This window comes from Neopsephotus bourkii, unplaced genomic scaffold (assembly GCF_033783945.1).
Source record: "Neopsephotus bourkii isolate Nb327-2 ecotype Australia unplaced genomic scaffold, CSIRO-AGI_Nbou_v1 NB_107, whole genome shotgun sequence".
In the NCBI taxonomy this organism is placed as follows: Eukaryota; Metazoa; Chordata; class Aves; order Psittaciformes; family Psittacidae; genus Neopsephotus; species Neopsephotus bourkii.
The window spans coordinates 14807575-14829525 of record NW_026900624.1 but is presented as its reverse complement, the minus strand read 5'-3'; the positions used below and the strand labels follow the sequence as shown (position 1 = coordinate 14829525).

The 21951-nt window shown below is 53.7% G+C and overlaps 2 protein-coding genes across 5 annotated transcripts; both read left to right on the top strand.

Annotated features, from left to right (window-relative positions):
• On the top strand, positions 1 to 4528 carry SMIM45 (small integral membrane protein 45). 2 transcript variants are annotated; one of them, XM_061362961.1, is made up of 3 exons: positions 1 to 388; positions 2775 to 2850; positions 3325 to 4528. In XM_061362961.1, exon 3 carries the CDS (start codon positions 3327 to 3329, stop codon positions 3531 to 3533), a length of 207 nt encoding a protein of 68 aa, XP_061218945.1. In that variant the 5' UTR covers positions 1 to 388; positions 2775 to 2850; positions 3325 to 3326; the 3' UTR covers positions 3534 to 4528. The 2 variants fall into 2 exon arrangements, with proteins under 2 accessions (XP_061218945.1, XP_061218936.1); XM_061362952.1 differs by having other exon boundaries at positions 2 to 134.
• Positions 4529 to 8399: 3871 nt separating this feature from the next.
• SEPTIN3 (septin 3) lies at positions 8400 to 20442 on the top strand. 3 transcript variants are annotated; one of them, XM_061362775.1, is made up of 10 exons: positions 8400 to 8643; positions 13774 to 13965; positions 14195 to 14323; positions 15040 to 15121; positions 15482 to 15619; positions 15970 to 16087; positions 16523 to 16618; positions 18164 to 18260; positions 18741 to 18792; positions 20035 to 20442. In XM_061362775.1, the coding sequence occupies exons 1-10, from the start codon at positions 8634 to 8636 to the stop codon at positions 20168 to 20170; spliced, it is 1050 nt and encodes a 349-aa protein (XP_061218759.1). In that variant the 5' UTR covers positions 8400 to 8633; the 3' UTR covers positions 20171 to 20442. The 3 variants fall into 3 exon arrangements, with proteins under 3 accessions (XP_061218759.1, XP_061218750.1, XP_061218768.1); XM_061362766.1 differs by having other exon boundaries at positions 8401 to 8643; positions 18161 to 18260; XM_061362784.1 differs by lacking the exon at positions 8400 to 8643 and adding an exon at positions 8947 to 9170 and having other exon boundaries at positions 18161 to 18260.
• The last annotated feature ends 1509 nt before the right edge of the window (positions 20443 to 21951 follow it).

Below are 21951 nucleotides of genomic sequence, written 5' to 3'. Positions count from 1 at the left end.
CCTCCAGCTCTCCCCTGCAATTGGTGCAGATGCTCCCTCCTTCGGGGGCTGAGGCCGGTGGAGGGTGCCCTGGGGAGGCTGCAGGGGGGCTGTAGCTGCCGGGGAGGCGATGGGGGAAGCCCGCAGGAGCCGCGGTGGGAAATGAGGCTGCGTGTCACCCCTGCACACCCCGCCATCCCTCCTTCCCTCCCTCATTCCCTCCCTCATTCCCTCCCGGCTTCCCTCCCGCCCCTCGCGTGTCGCCTCTCGCTGTCGCCCTCCTCTCCCGCAGCGGGGTCCCTTCTCCCTGCCACTGCCAGGCTGGGGAAAGAGCCCGACTCCTCCCGACCGGCCCGGCTGATGCGGGAGGGAGCAGCCTCACCCCGTCTCCCTGCGGCTGTGGAAGGAGGTAGGTGGCACGTTGCAGGGCAGGTGACGGGGTTTTGTCGGGGATGCAATGTATGGGAGTGGGGAGCGTGGGGGGTCTTCTATAGTCGGGGTGAGCCCGTGGCTGGTAACGCTGCAACCTGGTGTGTGCTCCCACCCATTCACACGGGAAGGTTTTTGTGCCTGAAGTCACCCAAGTCCTGGCACTCTGCATGGCAGTTCTGCCTCACTCACCCCTGCCTGGTCACTGCTATGTTTCCATCTCCCCTGCAAACCCCCTCTCCCTGCTCCTGGCCTCTCCTGAGCAGTTTCTGCCTGGTCACTTTCGGTATGCCCCTGGATTGCCCATTCCAAGGGCACCCGCAGCACATGGGGGGGGGGCAGCGGGAGGTGGCATGAGAGGATCCAGGGGTGACACTGAAGGAGAGTGGCTGGAATGACACATGTAGCAGAGATTTCTAAAGGGTCAGTCAGCTTACCTCTGTGAGACGCTGTCTCAGATGAAAGACCAAGAACACTTATATTGTCTGTGGGAGGTCACAGGTATCCCATTGCAAAATGGGGTGCTGAGTTCAACCGGTCCGGCAAGGGTTAAGGCACATTTAATATATGCAGGGCTGCTCCAGAGAGCTGACATCTTTGACTAAAACTCCCTCTTTTCAGCATTTTCAGCTAAAATCTGCTCAACCACATGACAAGTGCAAGGGCTTTGCTGGGCCAGTCCTGCAGAGGCTGTGAGTGTGGGGAATGACACCTCAGCTTAGCCATGGCCAGGATCCTTCGCTGGGGCTAGGGACAGGCGAGTGAGGGGGGGATGCAGCACAAGGTGAGGGCTGCATAGCAAGTAGACTGAAGAATGGGTTGCTGGCGAGGAGCTGGGAAGTGCTGGCGCTGCCGGCTACAGAGAAAGGGTAAATGGGGAAGTCTGTAAGGCTGCTTTTTATTGCGGTACTTTTTGGATGGCAGCTTCACTCCCAGGTTTGGAAAGCAGACGGTCAGGGAAGGAAATGAGGTTGCTGGCTTTTCTCCCGTTGCACCGGGGGCTCCAAGCCCGAGTCACCTTTCCTGACCATCGGTGTCATGAGCTGAGACTGATGGCAGAGGCACCTCTGGAAGAGGGATCTGCAGCATCCTTGTCTGCCAGCCTGGCTGCAGCAGCTGAGGGGTGCAGGGGGTGCAGAGGAGCTGCTTCTGCAGAGCATGGAGGAAAGTTGCACTGAGGGGCCTCTCACCAAACCTGGACCTCAGGCTCCTGTCAGGGGCCATGGTCTGTGCCTAATTCCTTCTGGAAGCCCCACAGAAGGATCCTTGCTCCCCACAACACATCTGCAATGTTACTGCAGGCTGGGGCAGGGGGCTTCTCCTGAGGGAGGCAGAGGCAGCCGTGAAGAGGTGGGAGCAGCACTAAGACTGCCCTTTGCTCCCAGCCGTATGGTGGTTGATGCTGAGCTGCCCAGTCCCCTTGCTCTTGATCAGGTGGAGCAAGGACCTGGCAAAAGGGAGATGTGAATCATTAGAGGGAGATGGAAGAAGTCCTCCAGGACTTGGCAATGGTAGGGGCAGCACCATGGGCAGCAAACCCAATGGCTGCTGAAAGCCAAACAGCGTGGTAGGAGGAGGCAAAATCCTCTGAGGTCCTCCCTGTCATGCAAGGAGAACAGATAAGTATCAACATCCATGCCAGTAAGTGGGAGGAAATCAGGCATTTCCTCCAATGCTGGTAGTTTCTTGCTTATGTTAACAAGAACTGCAGCTTTATTCAGATCTAACCCTGTGACAATAAAGGTGCTATTCAGAGGGTAGAGATGAACCTCATGCAAGTCTTGGGATGAGCAGGCAGGGATGGGCTCTCCTGCTGCAAGAGGCAGCATTCTGACAGGCCAGGAGCAGGAAAGAGGATGGAGATGCTCAGAGCAGTCCCCAGCCTCCCCTTAAGTGCCCCACACAAGGAAGGTAGTGGACATGTGGTTGCAGGCTGAGGGGTGTCTCAGGGGACAGCTGCAGGTGACATCTTTCAGGTATCTGGAAAAGCAGGAGCTTGGCATGGGTGCAGCTCTGCCCTATCTGCTGCCACTGAAATCAAGGGGCATTTCAACACCCCCACTGGAGGGCGAGCCTGTAGGGCTGCTTTTTGTGCCTGAGCCTGGCACTACTGCGGATTGCTCCATCGCAAAGGGTGGGGATAAGGGCTGGGCACAAACATGGTGCCATTACAGCTTTTAAATGGCCCTGAGTCAGGGTGTATGTTGGCCAGGGCATCAGCAGGTTGTGGGGCTGGAACCCCATCTGCCTGCCCCTTCATAAAGCTTCAGCCTTGGTGGCCGGGCAGGAAAAGGTTTTGTGCCCTGCTCGCTCATTTTTAGCACTGGATTGACAGACATGCATCTGTGTTGGGTTTTATCTCCCAGGGCAGCACTTCTTCAGGCTCGGCACCTCGTTCCTGAGTGGCAAGGGGTTCCTGGCAAGACAGGTCAGCTGCCCCTGGTAAGTGGCTCCCACTGCCCAGCACCTGATGTGATGTGGGGATCTGGGCTCTGCTCAGCCAAGCCCTGCAAGGTCCTTGAGCCCTGGCAAAGCGGGATACCAAATAGGTGAGCAGCAAGGGAGGGCTCAACCATCTCAGACTGGGTATTCAGAGGGGTCATGGAGCATCAGGGGAAAGAGCAGCAGAATTCCCTACAAGCAGATGAGGAGCAGGGCTGGGGGCCTGAGGGCTGTGGGGAGGGACTGGGACTGCCACTCAGTGAGGGGGTGCCAGAGATGAGTCAAAGAGATTGCTCTCTTCCAAAGGCTGAAGTGCCTTGGTGTGAGACCTAGCATGAACTGGAGTGTGGTGGGGCAATGAGGAAGGGTGTAGGGGGGCTGGGCCCTGCTGATGGGGCAGGTGTCTCATCATGAAGCTTGTTGCGTTTCTTGGGTGCTCCCACTGCATGGGGTGTCTTGCCTTTTCTCTGGCAGCCATGCCTCACTTCTTGGATTGGTTCGTGCCGGTGTATCTGATGATCTCCATTCTCATCCTGGTGGGCTTTGGAGCTTGCATTTACTACTTTGAGCCAGGACTCCAGGAAGCCCATAAGTGGCGAACTCAGAGGCCGATAATGGAACGAGACCTTCGGAAGACACTGATGATTCGGGACAACCTGGCCTTCGGGGTGCCCGAGGTCTGACATGCTGCCCACCCAGTCCAGAAGAGCCTCTCCTGCATGGACAGCAGTCTGCAAGCGTCAGCACGGGTGACAGTCCGGTCCTGTGCAAGCTGGGCTGATAGCAGCTTTGCTCTTTGCTGGTCTGGGTTTTGTACTCACCACTCACCTTTCTGCCCCTTTGTTTCTTAGGCGAGGTTTGTGTGGCACTGTAGGCTCGGGGCTTCCCCCATGCTCACAGCCCGCACCCAGCCAAGGACTTCTGCTCCTTCCCATGGCCAAGACTGGTGAATGACTCAAATGAAAGGTCCCTTGCTAATCACATCTTCTCCCTCCCTGCCAGCCTAGTGTGATACCCAGTGTGTATAGGCAGGTCTGGGAGAGCTCTGAACCTGTGGCAGCAGGTTGTCTCAAAAGCCTCTCATCACCTCTCCTACTACCCCAACTTCCACCCTTTGTATGCAGTGGGTTCAACAGTGAGTGCCCCAGACATGCGGGGCCCTGTGTGCCCCACTCCTGATGTCCCAGGGGATGTCAGACAGTGCCACCACCACATCCGCATGAGTCTGTGCATCCCATGCTGTCTCATGGACCTGCCAGTAGCAGAGCGACCCACATCCCCAGGGTGCTGTGTCTGTGCTGTAGCCCCTGATGGCTGCTTTGGGCAGCAGGAGTCCCTCAAGCCAGCTGCCCAAATCTGCCACATGTCCTAGATGGGCTCATGTCACTCAGTTTCTCCTGTGAACCCATCAATGGAAGCTTTCTCCTCTATTCCCAAAGAAAGGAGGAGGGTGCCCTGGGCTGATTTGACTGAGTGATGCTCCATGGGTAATTCTCTGGGGATGAAAGCTAATTTCTCTCTCTATGATTTCTGGCTGAGGAAGGAATGGGTCAGAACATCCTCCAAACATCCTGAGTCTTTCTGGGACATTTTGTCCCTCATTCAGTCCATACATTCAGCCACAACCCAGAGATGTGAGTACCCTAACTGGGGAGTCTTGCTCTGCAGGGAGATGCAGTGAGTGCCCAAAGTAATGCTCGCCCTGGCAAGCAATTGCTCAAAGCGTAGGTACAGCCTGAAACAGGTAAATCCCACATATTTTTGTGCCTTGGTGAGTTGGGCTGTGAAAGGGAAATGCCGTGGGGCTGGGCTGCATGGTCTGCATGGCTCACATCCCCTGCCCTCTGGCACAACACAGCCATACCTCCAAGCGCCAGCTTGGAAACCTTCTTCCTCACCTCCACTCCCTTGTAGCTGGGGCTGCACTGAGCACGGACCCCGGCTGAGACCTGGTGTAGCCATAAAACGCTCTGTACTGGAGCTGGGGGGCTTGGAGCCACCAGGAACAGGTTACACCGTCCTTGTGGGGAGGGGGGGTCTGGTCTCTGGGGCCTGCGCCAGTGCAGGCTGCTCTGCCATCGCACCTTCTCCAAACCTGCTTCCACCCGCTCAGTGGGAAGAGAAGAGGGAAAGCCACAGCCTGGTAAAACCGAAGGGCTGGGTCTGATACTGCTGCCCTCCCCCGGCCGGCATCCGTGGTGTGATGGGGCTCCCCTGTGCCCTCCTCTGTGCCCTCCTCTGCCTGCTGTCCTGCCTGTTCTCACCTCCGCTCTGCTCATGACTTGCTATAGAAACCAAGCAAAAAGAAGGCAACGAACAGGTCAGGGCTGGACTAGAGAGAAGCTAATTGTTCCTCTCCTCTGGCTTATCTCACTCTGTCAGTCCTAATGCAACCGGTATTAAGCCAGGTATTCTCCATGTGCATGAAGGACTTTATTGCCAGCGGTGTCAAAGCCCTCCCCAGTGGAATAAAACTGTGTGACAAAATGCGTGGCCAATGCTTGGCTTTCTTCTTGTTCCCCCTGGGAGCTGCCTCCCTCCAGCTCCAGGCAGGTAGCAAGGACCAGTGTGCAGTGAGGTTTCCTTTACAGCGGGGTAGGTAGGTCCTCATCCACATGGTGTCTGTGCCAGCTATGCCACAGGGCTCTCTGGGAATAATTCAGGCAAATGCAAACACTGGGACTGTGTCACCCCTGTGGGACCTGTGCAGCCAAAGAGGCCTCAGGGGAGAGGGACATAGCCACAGATACTGAATTAGACTGTGTAAAGCATCAGGCAAGATACTCAGTGCTGGGCATGCTGCACAGGATCAGGATGGTCTTTCCCATCCTCTCTGTCTCTTTGCCTTTAAAGCAGAGAGGTTAGTTTGTCCTTATCCCCAGCACTCCTCACAGCTTGTTGTCACCCCTCCAGCCCTCAGCCATGGCCACCCAAAGGCTGGGTGCATGACCTGACGTGTCACTGTGGGTGCCATGCTTTTGGTGCTACGTGTGAACAGCTTTCCTCCTCTTTGCTCCCATTTGCCCAACAAACCACACATACTCTCATCCTGTTCCACCAAAACACCTCTCTTCTTCCTTCCTTCGTCACTGCGTTGCCTTTCGAAGTCTCTTTCATGGTGAGGAAGGTGCACAGTGGCAAGATGCTTGCTCGACCCCGACGCTGGCAAAATTAAGAAACAATCAGAATAATGAAGAAGCAGAAGAAGATCAGAGTAAAGGAAAGAAGTGTAAACCTTGATGAACACCTGACGAGCGAACTCTCTCAGGAGGGCATAAATCCTTTAACTGAAATCTGCCATTTGAAGGGAAAAAAAAAAAAAAAGGATGGGAAAACATTTCAAAAATTCAGAGATTTTAATTTTATTTTTTTTTTCCAGTCACCCCGGTTGTCCTTGGGAGCAGCCAGCACCGGCCTGACCCGGTGGGTCTGCGCTGCTCCATCACCTCCCGGACCTGGTGGGTCTGCGCTGCTCCATCACCTCCCTGACCCGGTGGGTCTGCACTGCTCCATCACCTCCCACCAGGAGAGCAGGGCAGGGGCTGTGCCGAAGGGCTGCCCACGGCACGGAGCCAGGAAGGCTCCAGGGCAGGGGCAGGAGCGGCCGCAGCGCCAGGCGTGGGCACAGGGCACAGGCTCGCTATTGTCCTGCCCGGAGGCGGGCTGGCCGCTGGGCAGCGCTGCCGGGGAGCTGCGCCCCGGGACGCCGCGGCCCCGGCAGGGGGGGAGCGCCGGGACCCTGCCCTCATTCTTGCAGCCATGGAGGAGGACGTCGCCCATCACCGCGGCCACCTGCCCGCCCCGGGCGGCCCCAGCCGCATCCCGACCCCGTCGCAGCGGCGGGACAGCCCCCTTGGTGCCCCCACGAAGCGGAGCTGCCTCTCCGTCACCTTGCGCCAGGCCAGTGCGGGTGCCGGGGAGCTCCCCTGGGAGCGGCTCCGCGGCCCGGCGCCCATCACCCCCGTCCCCCCTCGGCCCCGACCCACAGCGGCCGAGGGGTCCCAGCGACGTGGCGGGGCCGAAGCCTCCCCGGTGGTGAAGATGGGGGTTCCCTGCGCCCCACCATGCTCCGGTGGGTCTCTGCTGCTGGGATGGGCTGGGCAAGGGGGGAGGGAGGCACAAAAGGGTGCCTTGGTAGTGCCATGGGGCTTGGCATGGGGCAGGGCCCTGCGGGAGCAGTGGGGTGACATGGGGAGGATGAGGAGCAATTCCTTCCTTGGTGGCCATTTCTCCTCTCCCTACACTGGGAATGTGGGTGGGCAAAGGCAGACAGGAGGTGAGCCTGTGTGGAGGTGAACCTGGCACGCAGCAAGGAAATGGACAGCCATGGGCACCATGACAGGAGATGCTGGGGGTGCTGGGATACTTCTCTGTCTGTCGTCTGTCTTAGGCAGCCAGGCTGTGGACCACTCCACCTACTCTGGGTAACGACTGACGGTGATTCCTAAATGGTCCTGTAACCCACAGAGGGTGCAGTTTCCTTTTTGCCCTGGCCCCAGCACAGCATGGCAGGGGCACAGTGCAGCCAGGGCTCGCAAACAGAATCACAGAATGGTTTGGGTTGCAAGGGACATTAAAGCTCGTGCAGTTCCAACCCCCTGCCATGGGCAGGGGCACCTTCTGCTAGAGCAGGTTGCTCCAAGGCCCTGTGTCCAACCTGGCCTTGAATGCTGCCAGGGATGGGGCAGTCACAACTTCCTTGGGCAGTTCCAGGTTTTTTCCCCACTATCTAATCTAAATCTGTCCTCTGACCATTTATATCCATTCCCTCTTGTTCTGTCACTACTTGCCCTTGTAAAAAGTCCCTCTCCAGATTTATTGTAGAATGCAGGAGAACGAAATACAGAGAGAGGAAGGGGCATCCCCCTCCAGGATGTGCCCCCTCTCCAGATGCAAGCACATCCACTGGGCACATGCAGGTGGGCACTGCCAGGCATGTGTGTATGCCTGTGGGGGCACACGGGATATGACCTGCGTACCCCAGCATGGCCCACGGGCAGCACCTCTTCCTGCTCACCACACACATGAACACGTGTATGCTCATGCACACATGTGTACACACACACACAGAGGGGACAGCACTCGCTCTGCCTCTGCACCACGGGCTGAGAGCCAGGAGTCGCAGCTCCGGAGGAGAGAAGGTTTCTCACGCCTCCACAAGCGGATCTGAAGGGCAAGTCACTTCTGATGAGCCAAAACATTCCTAATTTCCCTCCTCCGGGAAAGCAGAAGGGAGGCCTTGCAATAAATACCTAAGGGAAAAGAGTGCCCTTGAGCGCCCTGCCAGAGCCAAGCTGCGAAGGGTTAAAGATCCTCCTCCCTAAAAAGCAGAGATGCTGAAAACGCTGGGGAATTGGGAGGGAAAGGGGTAAGAAAAGGCCTGTGTGATGTGGGTGTGCAACGGGGGCCCCTCCAGGGCACGGAGGGGGCCCATCGGCGGTGCTGTCCCCATCCCCGTGGTTGTTCCCCCCCCCCCGGCGGGGCCGGGGATGGAGCCGGGGCCCGGGATGGAGCCGGGGAGGGTGCGCGGGGGGAGATTTTGCGGCGATGTTTAATATTCAGGTCACATGACGATGGCAGCAGGAGCAGCACCAGCATCCCCTCTCCGCTGAAATAGCCACTGGAGAAGGAGGGGAAGGAGAGGGGGGGAGAAGAGGATACAGGGAAGAAAGAGGGAGGTAAAAGCGGCGCTTCGTAGCCCACCGTGCCGTGCCAGCGTCAGGCTAGGAAAGTAAGGGAAAACCCACCCCCTTGGGCGAGGATTCGGAGACAAAGGAAGCTTCATGTTCAAAGGTAGGATGCTCTGGGCTTGGCAGGGCTGGGCGATGCCGGAGGGACGCCGCTGGGGCTTTTTGTGCAGGCACCCTCCGCTGTGCTTCCATACTGCCCAGCTCTGGCCACGGGGGGGAATAACCCCGAAGGGCAGCAGGAGAAATCGGTCCTGGCTTTGTCTGTCTTCTTTTTTTCCTTTTGGTGGCAGCAGTCTGGCATGAAGGAGAATGAGATGGGCTGTTTGCGGATCTGATCGGGAGTAGCTGGCGTCAGGGGCTGCTTTGAAAGAAAGAGATAATCCGAGGTGGTCCAGGGCTGGGGGAAGCCCACAAGCTGCTCGTCGGCTGGCTTGTCCCTTGCTAGTGACAGGCAGCGGCTGCAGGGGCAACAGGGACATCCTGTGCTGCTCCTTGGGCATCTGTGCAGGAGCCAGCGGCGGGCAGGGAGGCCCCGCACGGGTGGGCAGGCAGGCAGGAGCACAGGCAGCTGCAGTGGTCCAGGGGTGCTCAGCATCCTCTCGCCCTGTGGTACAGCCGTGCCTCCCAGGGGTGAGCCGGGGTATGGGGTAAGAGATGCGCGGCTGGGGAGTGGCAGTGTGGGTACAGCTGGGGCTGAGGTGAGCATCTAACCCTGCAGTGGCTGGGCTGGGGACGTGCTCGGCCCCTTCACCTCCAGCCCCTTCACTTCCAGGGAAGCTTCAGCACACACTGCCCTAGATTTCACTGCAGCCCCGGCAGAGCCGGGCTCCTGCCCGAGCCCTCTGCAGAGCACTGAGGGGAAGGAAGGTTGCTGCCAGGAAGGCTGCAGCAGCCGAAGGACTGGGATGAGTTTCCCCGCCTCACTGGAAACGTCCAGTGGTCCTCAGGCCAGGCAAAAAAAGATCTGGTAAGAAGAATGGCTCTGTTCTGCACCCTGGGGTCACGCAGTGCATCCGGCACAGCTTAGCCTTTGCCCTGCACAGCTGGGAGAAATGCCCGGGTCATCACGGAAACTGAGGGATAAAAGGGATTTTCCAGTAGAGGGATGCTCAGTCCAGCACCTCTACAGATCAGAAGCAATGCCTGCAAGCCCCAGCGAGGATGAGCTATTGAAGGAGCTGCTGGCTTTTCTTCCCAGGAACCTGGTGTTACCCCTGTCAGACACCTTCAAGCTCCAACCCCATCCTTCCTCCCTGTTCCATGCTTGCAGGCAGTGGAACTGTGGGTCCAGAGACATGCAAGTAGAAGGGGCTGGGGTGAGACTCGTGTCGATTTCTGTCTCCAGCCAGAGCAGGACAGCCTCATGCCACATGGGAGCCGCCAGGAGGTTGTCCATGGGCTATGTGGGGGTTAAATAGCCTTTCCTTGCTGGAAGCTGGGTTATGGTGAGCAACTGTTTGCAGTCCTCCCTCCCTCTTACCACTCAGACAAAGGATGGGAAGGCAGGGGGAGGGGATGTGACTGTATCTGGGTTATGGGGACAGAGTAGATGTTAGTCCCCACTATCTGAGCCCCTAAGGGACCCGCGGGGCCACCTCTGTCCCCAGCTAGCTGCTGTGAACATGAGGTAGGCAGATGTGAAGCGTGTGCCTCAGGAGTGGTGTTTGCAGCTGGCCATGTACTTCAGCCTTCCAGAGAGTGGTTTTGGGGTGGATCAGGGGGTGTTAGAATCAGGAGCCAGCTGGGACCATGAGGACCTCTCCAGGCACCCATTGCCCTTCTGGCTCTGCCCTCCCTGGTCCCAGATGCTGCACCTCTCCCTGCTCCGGAGCCAAGTGGAGAATCTCCTATGAGCCAGAGGTTGCCCCCTGTCAGCCCAGCCCAAGCCAGCTCCCACCAGGAACCAGGCAACAATGACCCTCTTAAATGAGCTTGGCTTAGCACAGGGAACAAAGTGGCAAGGAAAAGGGTGGCGATGCAAGCAGCGGATGCAAGTGGTTAACCTTGGCTAACCCTCTATTCATTATCAGCTGTACTGGCTGTAGTACCCTATCATGTATTCATTACAGCAGACAGCTGGAGGGGCCAGGATGTGCCTAGCATGCACAATAATACCCCTTGACCAGTCATTCAGAGCACTAACGAGGTTTCCTAGCAGCATCAGCATTACTGCATGTGAAGCGGGGCCTTTCCCAAGAGACCAAGTAGGCACATTTCATGTCTCAAGGTGGCTCTCATAGCTCTGCCTTGGTTTTTGCAGACCCTGACCTCTCCAGCAAGCTGCTCCTCAGTTGGCTCCTTGGATTCCTCTGTGGGAGTCAAGAAGTGGAAAAAGCTGAGCCCTTGGGCACCTCTTTGCAAAATGGGGCTTCCCTGCCTGAGGCTGTGTGGGAAGAGAGGAGAAAGGGAGGGTGCCTACACCAAGACCTTGAATGTCCAAAATCAAATGCCCAGGGCAACATCACTGATGGAAAATCCAGGAAATGTTTAAGGAGTCTTCTGCAGAACCTTTCTCTTGGTCTCAGGGCTTTATATAGGTGGTCAGGAACCTGACTCTGAAATATCTGCTCCAGCTGCTGCAAGCTCCTGGCTCCAGCAGTAAAGCCTGTAAACGGATGGCCACATATTGAATGTCCACAGCAGAGCTGGGAACATCTCCTGGCTCTGGGCAAAGCATCCATTGGTGAGACTGAGGTATGAGCTATGAACCTCTTAGTGACCCCTGAGGTTGCCTGCCAGCAACTTCCCTGCTTCCTCCTCCCTGTGTAAGAACAAGGAGTTGGAGGCATAAAAGAGAGGGCAATAGATTCCCTGAAGACAAGCTACAGCCCAGGCAGCAAAGGGTTGCAGCCAGGTCGTGCACTCATCCCATGCAGCTGCTCAGCTGGGCTTCCTTCTCACCTTGTCCTGTTCCCTGTCCACCTCTGGTGTTTATTTGCCCCCATTACTGCACTAGGCAAGTGCCCTACTGGGCCCACAGTCCCCTGTCCCATCTCCCCACATCATTCCCTCTCTCATTATCTCTTCTCGCTGTCTTTGAGGTAGGTGGGACCAGAGCAGGTCTCTGTGAGCTGTGCACTGGAGGATGCTGCAGCAGGATGAGGGGCATGGCACAGCCACATGACTATGCACAGATCCTGTACCTGGGTGAGGAGGGGCAAAGGGCAGAGTGCAAGAGAGCTGGCTGCCTTGGCTCGCCATGCTGTGCAGGGCTCTCCTGGCTGGCAGCAGCTTTGGGAAAGCTGGAAAAAGACAGCAGGAGCCTCAGGGGATGCTCTGTCAGCAGGGAAGGCACAGGCGAGCTGTGATGGGTGCAAGAGCAGACTGCAGCTGCGGAGCGCTTGGCTGGCCAGGCTGCTCCCCAGGCAGCTGCCCGGCAGCGTGAGGTGCTCTGAGCTGCCAACCTGGCTCAAGCCAACAGTCCATCTTGTGCTCTGGCCCCCCCAGGGTACTGCTCGCTGCTTCAGGAGAGGATGGTGATAGCTCAGAGTGAGGGACCATCTCCAGCAGAGCACTCCCCTGCTGCCAAGGTGAAGGTACAGGAACCTTCAGATGTTATCCACAGTGCTGTGCATGGGTGGAAGTGCTACCACTTTCTCCCACAGGGCAACATCCCTTCTCCCACTCTAACATAAAAAACTCCTCAAGTGGTGTCAAAGGAACTGGTTGGAGGCACCCTTCTCCCTGCCACTGGTGGCCCTTCCACAAGGTCTGCCCCCAGCACATGGGATAGTGAAGATAACGTACAATGTAAAATCTTCACTGTGTAGAGCAGCCCTTGTGTCTATAGAGGGGCTTTGATGTGGGAATGCTGGGCAGGGTCACCAGCCACCCGTGCAGCCTAACCCTGTTCTCAAACAACATCACTCTGACCTCTCCCCAGCCCCGGTCTCTGCCTGGCCTGGCTGAGCTCTCACAAGGACCCTGAACTGGCGCTGTCAGTGTCCCCAGCCTGGTGACCTCTGAATTACCTTCCTCTCCAAGCAGCATCCATCACCCACTGAATGGCAGTCACTTGCCTGGCTTCTCACTTCCTGCTCTGCAGCCAATGGGTTCTGCTGAGTGGAGCAAAAAACTCCACCGAATGATGGAAAGGGATAATTTAGTGTGAGATACTTGAACTGAAGTGGCATCCAAAACAAGTGGAGTGCTTAGCAAGCAAAAACAGATGCTGTCCCTGTCCCAGGAAAATAACCATCTAATGAGACAAAGCATGGGGGAGTCAAGTAATTAGAGTGGGAGAGGCTTTAGTTTGCAGCTGGTCTGTGTATGAAAGGTATTTGATTCCCATCCCCTTCATCTTCCTTTCTAGATTTATCCCTCATGCCTCCCTTCCCCATCAATTACAGCTTTTCTCCCATGTCCTGTCCTCTCCCAACCTCCAGCTTCCTCCCAGTGGGTGGGAGCTGCTCACTAACAAGACAAGAGTTGGAGATAAATGGATGAGGCTCACCTCAAGCAGTGTGTGCCATCACCTGAAAGAGTCAGGGAGCCCATAAAGCCTGCAGGAGCTTTCTCTTTGCCTGTTTGTTTTACATGGAAGAAGTGAGGAGGGAAAGATGCAGATAATTAGTTTATTGGTCATAATGATTAGTTTCTTGAGCATGATAAAACCCATTGATCTATGGGTGGGAGGTAAGTGCAGAGGTTGTGACCGTGGTTTGCACTGCCATCGCTGCCTTTCTCTGAGGAACTCAGCCTTCACAGCACAGGCAATAATGCAGCTGCCCCTGGCAAGGGCTAAGCTTTGAAGTCCCCGTGGTAAATCTCAAACTCTGTTTCAATGACAGGACTCGACACATGATAGTTTTTGGAAGTCTGTTCCACTACAAATTTCATGCTAAACTTGGAGGGGCAAAACACTGGTGATCCTGGTGAGAACTGGGAGACAAAACTGAGGAGATACACGCAGAACTTCGGGCACCCCAATAGGAATCCAGCCAGATTCACTGTGTCTACTTGTGCTGTTTGGAGGTAGCATTCAGCACACTGCGTGCTCAGCAAACCCCACTTCTCTACCTCCTCATTTGGTATGATACATTGAAGGGTGTGCTGGAAACTCAAGTAAATGTTCCTCCCTGAAGAGGAACTTCTTACTGCTAAAATCTTGCCATCCAGTCACCAAGTACCCTTGAAATGGATGCTCAAAGTTGCCCTCCGTCCCTGTGACAGGTCAGCAAGGAGGTCCTTATCACACCTTAATGATGATTTTTCAATCTTTCTCCCTATGTAGGACCAGTGGAGAACAAAAGTGAAGCAGCCATGTCTGAGCTGGTCCCAGAGCCACGACAAAAACCAGTCGTACCAATGAAACCCATGGGCATTAACGCCAACTTGCTGGGCTACATCGGTATAGACACCATCATTGAGCAGATGCGTAAGAAAACAATGAAGACAGGTTTCGACTTCAACATCATGGTTGTAGGTAGGCACGTAGAAGCTGAGGTATTGGGAACCATGGCCAGGGACTGTCCTATGGGGCCAGGTGGGAGGGCAAGCCCTGCAGAGAGGGGTTGGTGCAGGGGAAAGGAGAGCCTACACAAGGCAAGGAGACCTCTGCAGTCCCTTCCCCTGCAGCCTGGCTCCATCCCCTGGGCCCGCTGTCGTCGCTGGGCTGTGGCACATGTCATAGGCTTCCTCTTTGCAATCCTCAGGTCAGAGTGGACTGGGAAAATCGACACTGGTGAACACCCTCTTTAAATCCCAGGTGAGCCGCAAATCTTCAGGGTGGAACCGGGAGGAGAAGATCCCCAAGACGGTGGAGATCAAAGCCATTGGGCATGGTAAGAGCCAGGCTGCTGGGGTGAAGCAATACTTATGTTTCAGCACAGTCTTGCAGAAGACCCCAGTAGTTTATGTAAACAGTCCTTTGGTATTAGGTAGTCCTTTCTCCGTGGGAAGCTAAAGGACAAGTGTCAGTTTTAGATGGCCTCAGATCCAGCCACGGCTTTTCTTAAACAGTGATGGCACTGATGCCACAGGTAGAAAAAGAGTTATAGATGTTTCTTCTGCCAAGACATTAGTCTACATGTGTGGATTAAGCCCTGCTGTAAGTCATTCCCACCTGCAGACACTTAATAGTCAATACAAACTGCATTAGTGGGTCCCATCCCAAGTTTGGTAGAATACATCTCCTCATGGCAAAGCATCAGCACAGCTTCTACAGTGGCGCAGAGTAATGTGTATCATCTCAGATTCAGGATGGGGAGGACAAGTTGTGTAAGACAGGTAATAGCTCTGGGCCACAAACTGAGCACAAATCCATTTTCCTGTGGCAGAGTGGTATAAGGTGGCTTCGGTGCAGAGGTTAGCAAAATTTGGAGTCAGAAATGCAAGTGGGGATCACCACTGTTGAGGCATGACCCAGCCTGGCCTGGTCATGCTTGCTGGGCAGGGATGAGGGCAGAGCACTCTTGTTCCCTTGTAGGGTACAGAAACATGTTTCATGGTAGAACAGTGCCTTGGGAGGCTTATTGATTGTTCGCAATTTCTTCCCCAGTCATTGAAGAAGGCGGTGTCAAAATGAAGCTGACAGTGATTGACACACCAGGATTTGGGGACCAGATCAACAACGAGAACTGGTGAGTTTTACATGGCCAAGGCCTTGTGTTGCAGAAAGGGCTGGAGTTAAGGTGGTATATGGATCAGCTCTCATCCATTTGGCCTGGAAAGCATCAGGGACTCCTATTACACTTAGGGAGCCAGTAGTGGGGACATGGAACTGTGAACACCTTGGGTCTGTGTGCATGCTCAGGGGTATGCACACATTACATAGCCAGTGCCTATTTCTGTGCCCAGTTACAGGAACTCTTAAACATCTCAGCTAATGGTGGGTATTTTTTATGCCTGAGTGTGCTTTGCTGCTGTCAGAGCTGGGAACACTGTAGGCAGGAACATGTGGAGATTTGTACCTATTCATCTCTCTCTCCCAACCTTAACAGCTGGGAGCCTATTGAGAAATACATCAATGAGCAATATGAAAAATTCCTGAAAGAGGAAGTGAATATTGCAAGGAAGAAACGAATTCCAGACACGCGAGTGCACTGCTGCCTCTACTTCATCTCCCCTACAGGCCACTCGTATGTACACAGTCCCTCATCCTTCCTCAAGTCCCCAGTGCTCTGTACTAGATACATACCCTGCACTGCTCCATCTCAGGCCCACGGGTCCTGCCTGCAGGACTGGCCGCTGCTTAGCTTAATTTTGGGTGCTGTGGGGCTTGGAAGGGTCTAGGATAACAAGGGCAGGATAAATACCACTGTTTTTTGGGAGGGGGCAGGATGGATGGGAAGGAGATGAGAGCATTGTGGTGGCAAGCAGGGTATGTACAGGGGGTGTTAATCAATGCCCTGATGCTAGGAGAGTCACTAAGATGAAAAGGGAGGAGGGTAAAGTGGCCCTTTCCATGTTGTTCCCCCTTGGGCTGCAGCCTGCGGCCTTTGGACCTGGAGTTTATGAAACATCTCAGCAAAGTAGTGAACATCATCCCAGTTATTGCCAAAGCTGACACCATGACCTTGGAGGAAAAGACTGAATTCAAACAAAGAGTGAGTATCTCCTCTCCTGCATGAGATCCTTCCCTGCCCTGGCTTGGAGGTGGGAGAAATGCACACTGTGCTTCTTCCTGGGATAGCAGCACAGTCCCTGGGGCATGTGCAGAGTCTAGTGCTGGGTTGGTGGGTAAGTCCTGAAGATGCAGCTGTTTGTGGCAAGAAAGGCATCTGTTAGAGGGGGAAGAAACGTGTGTAGCCCTGTGTCATCTAGTGTCACGGGAACGGCAGAGCCAGACAAGTAACTGGCGTTTGGAAAGAAAGCCTCATCATTGCCTCTGTGTGTCCTCACTTTGCTGCACAGTTCCCAGGCACAATCCCTCCAGCCCCTGCCTGCTGGAAGGATACCCCAGATGTGTTCGCCCAGAACACCCCACCTGCCTTTCCCTCAGGTTTCTGTTGCTTTGTGCTCCAAGATGTCTCTCTGCCCAGGTACGCAAAGAGCTAGAAGTAAATGGGATCGAGTTTTACCCCCAGAAAGAATTCGATGAGGACTTGGAGGATAAAACAGAGAACGACAAAATCAGGGTAGGAAACATTTTATCATGGGAGGGGAAGGGGAGATGAGGGCTGATCATATTTAACAAGTGTAAAATGGGCATGTGTTACTAGTGGTTTTTCAGTGCTTCTTGGTTCATGTATGAAAGATGCAACAGATGTAGGGACCTTCTGGTCAGCTAAAGGAGACAAACTCCTTTGGATGAGCCTTCCATTCCCCAGTAGTTCATGCTCCTAGTCACTTTTTCCTGTGACTGCTCCAGTCTGATTTGATTCTGTAGCACTGGTGCTGATATCTGATGCTCCCCCATCTCTCCTGAGATCTGAACTGCTAAGCCCATGGACCACATGTGCATTTTAAACAATTGCATCATGCTAGTGGCTCATGGTCATTCTGTATCTGACTAGCACATGGGGTCCTTCCACTCCCTCAGATGCTACTTGCTTATGAGCTCTGAAGGTGTGCAGAAATTCTTGCTGTTATTCCCTAAATGCTGCTCTTTGTGCCTCAAACTTACATCTTCCCATATAATAACACAGGCTGCTTTTTTTACTGACAACACCTCTTGGCCTTGTGATGCTACTGCATTTAGTTATCCCACCCATCATTTTTGTAGCTAGGCTCTTAATGAAAATAGACTGCCATCCACACAGTCCTCAAGAAACTCTTGTACTGCTGCCTGACACTTGCCCTTTCAACTGCCCCAACTGTCACAGCCCCAGCAGAAATTCCCACCTTCTCCATCTTATTAATCATTTCCCATTTGGCCATATATTACACATTCTGGAGAAGATTAGATGGGTTTTGCTTCTTCTCCAAACAGTTACTGGTTTTGACAAGAGCACCACATTTTGTTCTGCACTTCAGCATCACACATAAGAAATGCACTGCTTTTTGATCTCTGTTCCTTTGGTAACTACAGTCCCTCCCCACGCCCAATTATATCTATAAAGCAGAGCAAATCTATGAACATCTGCACACCCTTATGGATAGCAGCATCTCCAGCATCTGTGTTCTGGAAACAGATGGTTTCTCCCTGTGCTTAAGTCTCAGTCACCAATAGCCTCACCTACTGTCCCAATTCCCAGGAAAGCTGCACCCCCACCCCATTTCTGGTCTTCCTCAGTACAACCATTTCAGACATTAAACTTGTTGTGTCTTGCTGGGGAGGATTATTTTGAGTTATCTCCCTCTTCTGGTGGAGAACTACAATCTGGGTGAGAAACAGGGCAAATTCTCTATATGAATAATGCTGGGCTGACAGACCCTCATAAGAAGTACCAGCCAAGGTACTTCTTATTTGGTTACCCCCCCCTTCAGAAATGCTGGAGATGGGAACAGAAAAGCTCTTCCCCCCTGCCCCACCAGAGCCTTTGCACTGCTGCAAACTACCCACTAAGCTTGGGGAGTGCAAGGGTAAAGATGACTACCAGTGAAGTGTTGTCCTGGAGAATCCTCTTGGAAAAGGCCTTATGTTCAGTGAGCTGAGAGGAGGAAAGTGGATGGGGAACAGCGACTGTGCTGCTCTCTGGAATGGGTTCAATAGATCTCTGCACATTGTCTCTCCCCAGCAGGAAAGCATGCCCTTTGCAGTAGTGGGCAGCGACAAGGAATACCAAGTGAACGGCAAAAGAGTCCTGGGCAGGAAAACACCTTGGGGAATCATTGAAGGTAAAAGAATCCCTTGTTTCTGGGAGCTGATAGTTTCTCTGCAGGCCCCAGTAATAAACCAGGGTCCAGGCAGCATGTCCCATGGCCACCTTCCCATCCCTTTTGTGATAAACTTCTTGAAACCAAGAGGAGAATTCTCAAATAGCACTGTTGGGAGGGAACTGCCATGGTCAATGTGGTACCACTGCTGCCAACTGGTAGAAGCTGGAGCCACTCTGAACAGCACCGTGTGTGAGGCTGGGCTCCTGAGGCTGCCTTGGTTTTCAAATACAATTGCACACATGACTGCTCAGCATCTGTTAGCATGTCTCCTCAATGCCTGACTGTGCCTTTCAGACAGCTGTCTGTTCCTTCTGAAGTATGCAGGCTCTGTCAACCCAGAACCTGCCCCATAGCGATGACCTTCCCATGCTCTTCCATGTAACCACAAAGCGGTTGTTGGAAAAAGTCAAACCTAACATTTGCTTGCTGCCTTTTCAGTGGAAAACCTGACCCACTGTGAATTTGCCCTACTTCGAGATTTCGTCATCAGGTAAGGCCATGGTCATGCACCAGTTCGCTCTTGATGAGCAGGGAGTCTTCCTGAGACCCTCTTAGAGTGAAATAGCCCCTATGGAGAGGAAAATAGAGTATATTTCAGGCAGTAAAGACTTACGTGGCGCAGGGTTAGACTGAGTTAAGGGCTGGATGCTCTAGTGCGTCTCTTAGTGACAAGATCACTATGTGAAGTAGGTACTAGTTTTCATGTATGAGCTGGATGCCTGGAGAAAAGCAGGGTACTATCACCCCCCTTATATCCCATTAAGGATATTAGGTTGAAACTGCTTCTATTTGTTGCTGACAATGGGTTTGGGGTGGAGTCTGTGAAAAAGAGGCCACTACCACATCCTAGGTTATGTGTCCTACCAGGCTGAGGGATGTGCTGGAATATATGACCTGGAAATGGAAAGTTCTCTATTTCATTTATCTTTCATTGTCCTCTCTTATTTCTACTCTGTTTCATGAAGTTGTTTCAGCACAAGTGATACCTGCCCTAAATTCTGTAGAAGAGCTACAGACCCAGGGTCACCTCAGTTCCCTATAAATATAAGAAGGTTTTAAAACAACACCAAAACTAAGAAAATAAAGGTAACACACTTAGAATATAGACTCCTGTAGCTCATTCCACCTGTTGGTATGGTAGTATTGAGACAATGCTTGCACATCACCCCACTGCCCTCTTTTTGTTCTGCAATACCTTCTGCGGCAGACATGCTGAGTCTGATAGTGAAAACATCCTAACCAAGTGGTCATCACAAATCACACAGAAATCCAAGCCCACAGGCTTTCTATGGAGGTTAAAGATGATGTTCACAGCAGTGTTCTGAGGTAACATCTGCAGTGGACATGCGACACCCTCCTGGTGCTTCTTTGTCTTGTGCTTCCTTGTCTCACCACTGCTTCAGATGAGATAAGACCATGTCTGCTCTGACATACCAGGATGCCCAGTGGCTGTCCCGCTGGCACACATGTGAGAGGCAGGAGACTGGTAAGCACAGACAGGGATTTCAGCCCATATCCTGCATCCTGCATATGTATTCTTGAATGCTGATGCTGTGTGTGATGGCACCCATGCAATCCATGCAGAAAGGGGTATGCTCACTAGCCAGACTGCCTGAAGAAATCTTCCATTTATCTCAGGGAATAAAATGATCATCAGAAGATTAATACTGACTGAGCTAATCTTGGTTATCGTATCTTCCTCCTAACCCCACCTTCACCTTGTCCCCTGCAGGACCCACCTTCAGGACCTGAAAGAAGTGACCCACAACATCCACTATGAAACCTACAGGGCCAAGCGGCTGAATGACAACGGAGGGCTGCCCCCCATGGCTGTTGAGACAGAGGAAAACCATGAAAGTAACCTGTGAATGACACACACACACACACCCCTGATGTCACCCAGTGTCTCTGGATATGACAACCCACCCCTGCTACCCTTGAGTCTACCATGGACCCATCTTGAAACATGTGGCGCATCCTCCATGTGTGTGAGAGGATGCGAGTGTGAGTGTGTGTGTGCACCTACCTATGTGCCAGAGAGTGACCAAAGGTGAGGTCTCCCCTGTCCTCCCCAGAGTGTCCTCAGTCTCAGTTTGTCTTTTTGCATAGCGGACTGTCCGTCATGTTCCTTCGTCTTGTTTGTGTCTCAGCTCTCTGTCTTGTCTGGGGGGAATAGGGATGGGGGGAAGGATTTCTAGGAGCAGAGGTGGGAGGTGTGGGTCATGCTGTGTTCCTGGTTTAATCGCTTGGAGACATGGCAAGGAGAGACTCCAGGAGAGATGGTGGAGCCAGTGCTTGCAGTGTCTTCAAGTGAGGGCAGCAGCGATTTCTCTTGGCTCCTCAGTGCGTGGGAAGGCAGCTGGTTGGGCTGAGGGCACGGTAGCCCAGCATTTTAAGCCCATTTCTTGCTGTGGCTTCCCAAGGGGAAATGGCAGCTTGGAAGTGGATGAGGGAAGTGACAGACTGACACATTTTGTGGTTCAGAGGAAGTGACCAGTGGGAGGAGACAGAATTAGTTCTTGGGCTGTAACATCTATTGAGAAGCATGGAAGTGCTTGAGGAAAAGAGCTGTATTTGAGAGAGAAAAGAAAAAAAGCAAAACCCAGAGAAAAAGAACATGTTTCTGCTGCAGAGGGTGCATTTGCCCTGCTCAGTGCTAAGATCCAAAGCCATGCTTGTGTCACAGGCTTCTGATCCTGTGCAGATGAGACCAAGCTGTCCTGCGGTCACTCCATCTCATCCCCCATTGCAGCAGTCTCTCTCCACCAGTACTGAGCCGGTCCTGGATGAACCTTCCCCCCCACAACACAGACCCTGTGTTATGGGAGCACAGGGAAGACAGTGCCATGGGGGGTCTCTGTTGGGAGCTTCCCAGGGGCAGCCCTGCTCAGCACAGGGCCTTCAGGATCTTGAAGGAGTGCAGAGAGCCATGGATTGAGAAGCACTGGGTCTCTACTGATGGTGGGAACAAAAGAGATACCTCCTCTTCCCTTGCTGAAATGTCTGCGTTTGCTACTCCAGCAGTCTCAGCTTGCGCTGCTCCCCCATCCTCTTACTGCTCTCCCAGCTTCCATGGCCCCTTTTCCTGTGCTTTTGTTGTTATTCCCTTTTAGCCCTCCATAGCTTGCTTCCTTACTTTCTTTCCCTATCTCACTTTCTCTGCTCTTGACCCTTTCTGTCTCTCCATCTCTCTGAGCACTTGAACCTTCCTCTTCTCCAGACTGCTTTCTCCCCCTTCATCTCCCAATCTCTCACAACTCCTCATCGATGTGCCCTTTCGAAAAGCTCTCATTTTACCTTCCCCTGGAGGGAAGGTAAAGACCCAGGAGCAGAAAGAGGCACAACTTTACTGAAGCTATATGCTTGTCTCTAGCTGGCATCAACTCTTTTCTGGGTGTCCCTAAGCCAGGTGGAAATGGCAGGGCTGGCCGGGAAGATGGGAAGAGAGGAGAATGTCCTTAGTTTGGCAGTCTCTGCCTGTCACCTAGCACATCACATGGCTGGCCAGGGTTGTTACCTCCAGGAGAATTTCCGGTTGCACTTCAAATGCAAGTGCAGAATGCCATAGCACAGGATGGCAGCGCTGCAAGGAAAGGGAGTGCAATGGGTTTGGGATAAGGTTGGGAAGGCTGGCACAGGAGGGAGTGAG

Coding starts and splice junctions, on each gene's coding strand:
- SMIM45 (XM_061362961.1), top strand. CDS start 3,327: ATGCCTCACTTCTTGGATTGGTTCGTGCCGGTGTATCTGATGATCTCC.
- SEPTIN3 (XM_061362766.1), top strand. Junction 15,122..15,481: donor CAGATCAACAACGAGAACTG/GTGAGTTTTACA, acceptor CAACCTTAACAG/CTGGGAGCCTATTGAGAAAT. Junction 16,088..16,522: donor AGACTGAATTCAAACAAAGA/GTGAGTATCTCC, acceptor CTCTCTGCCCAG/GTACGCAAAGAGCTAGAAGT.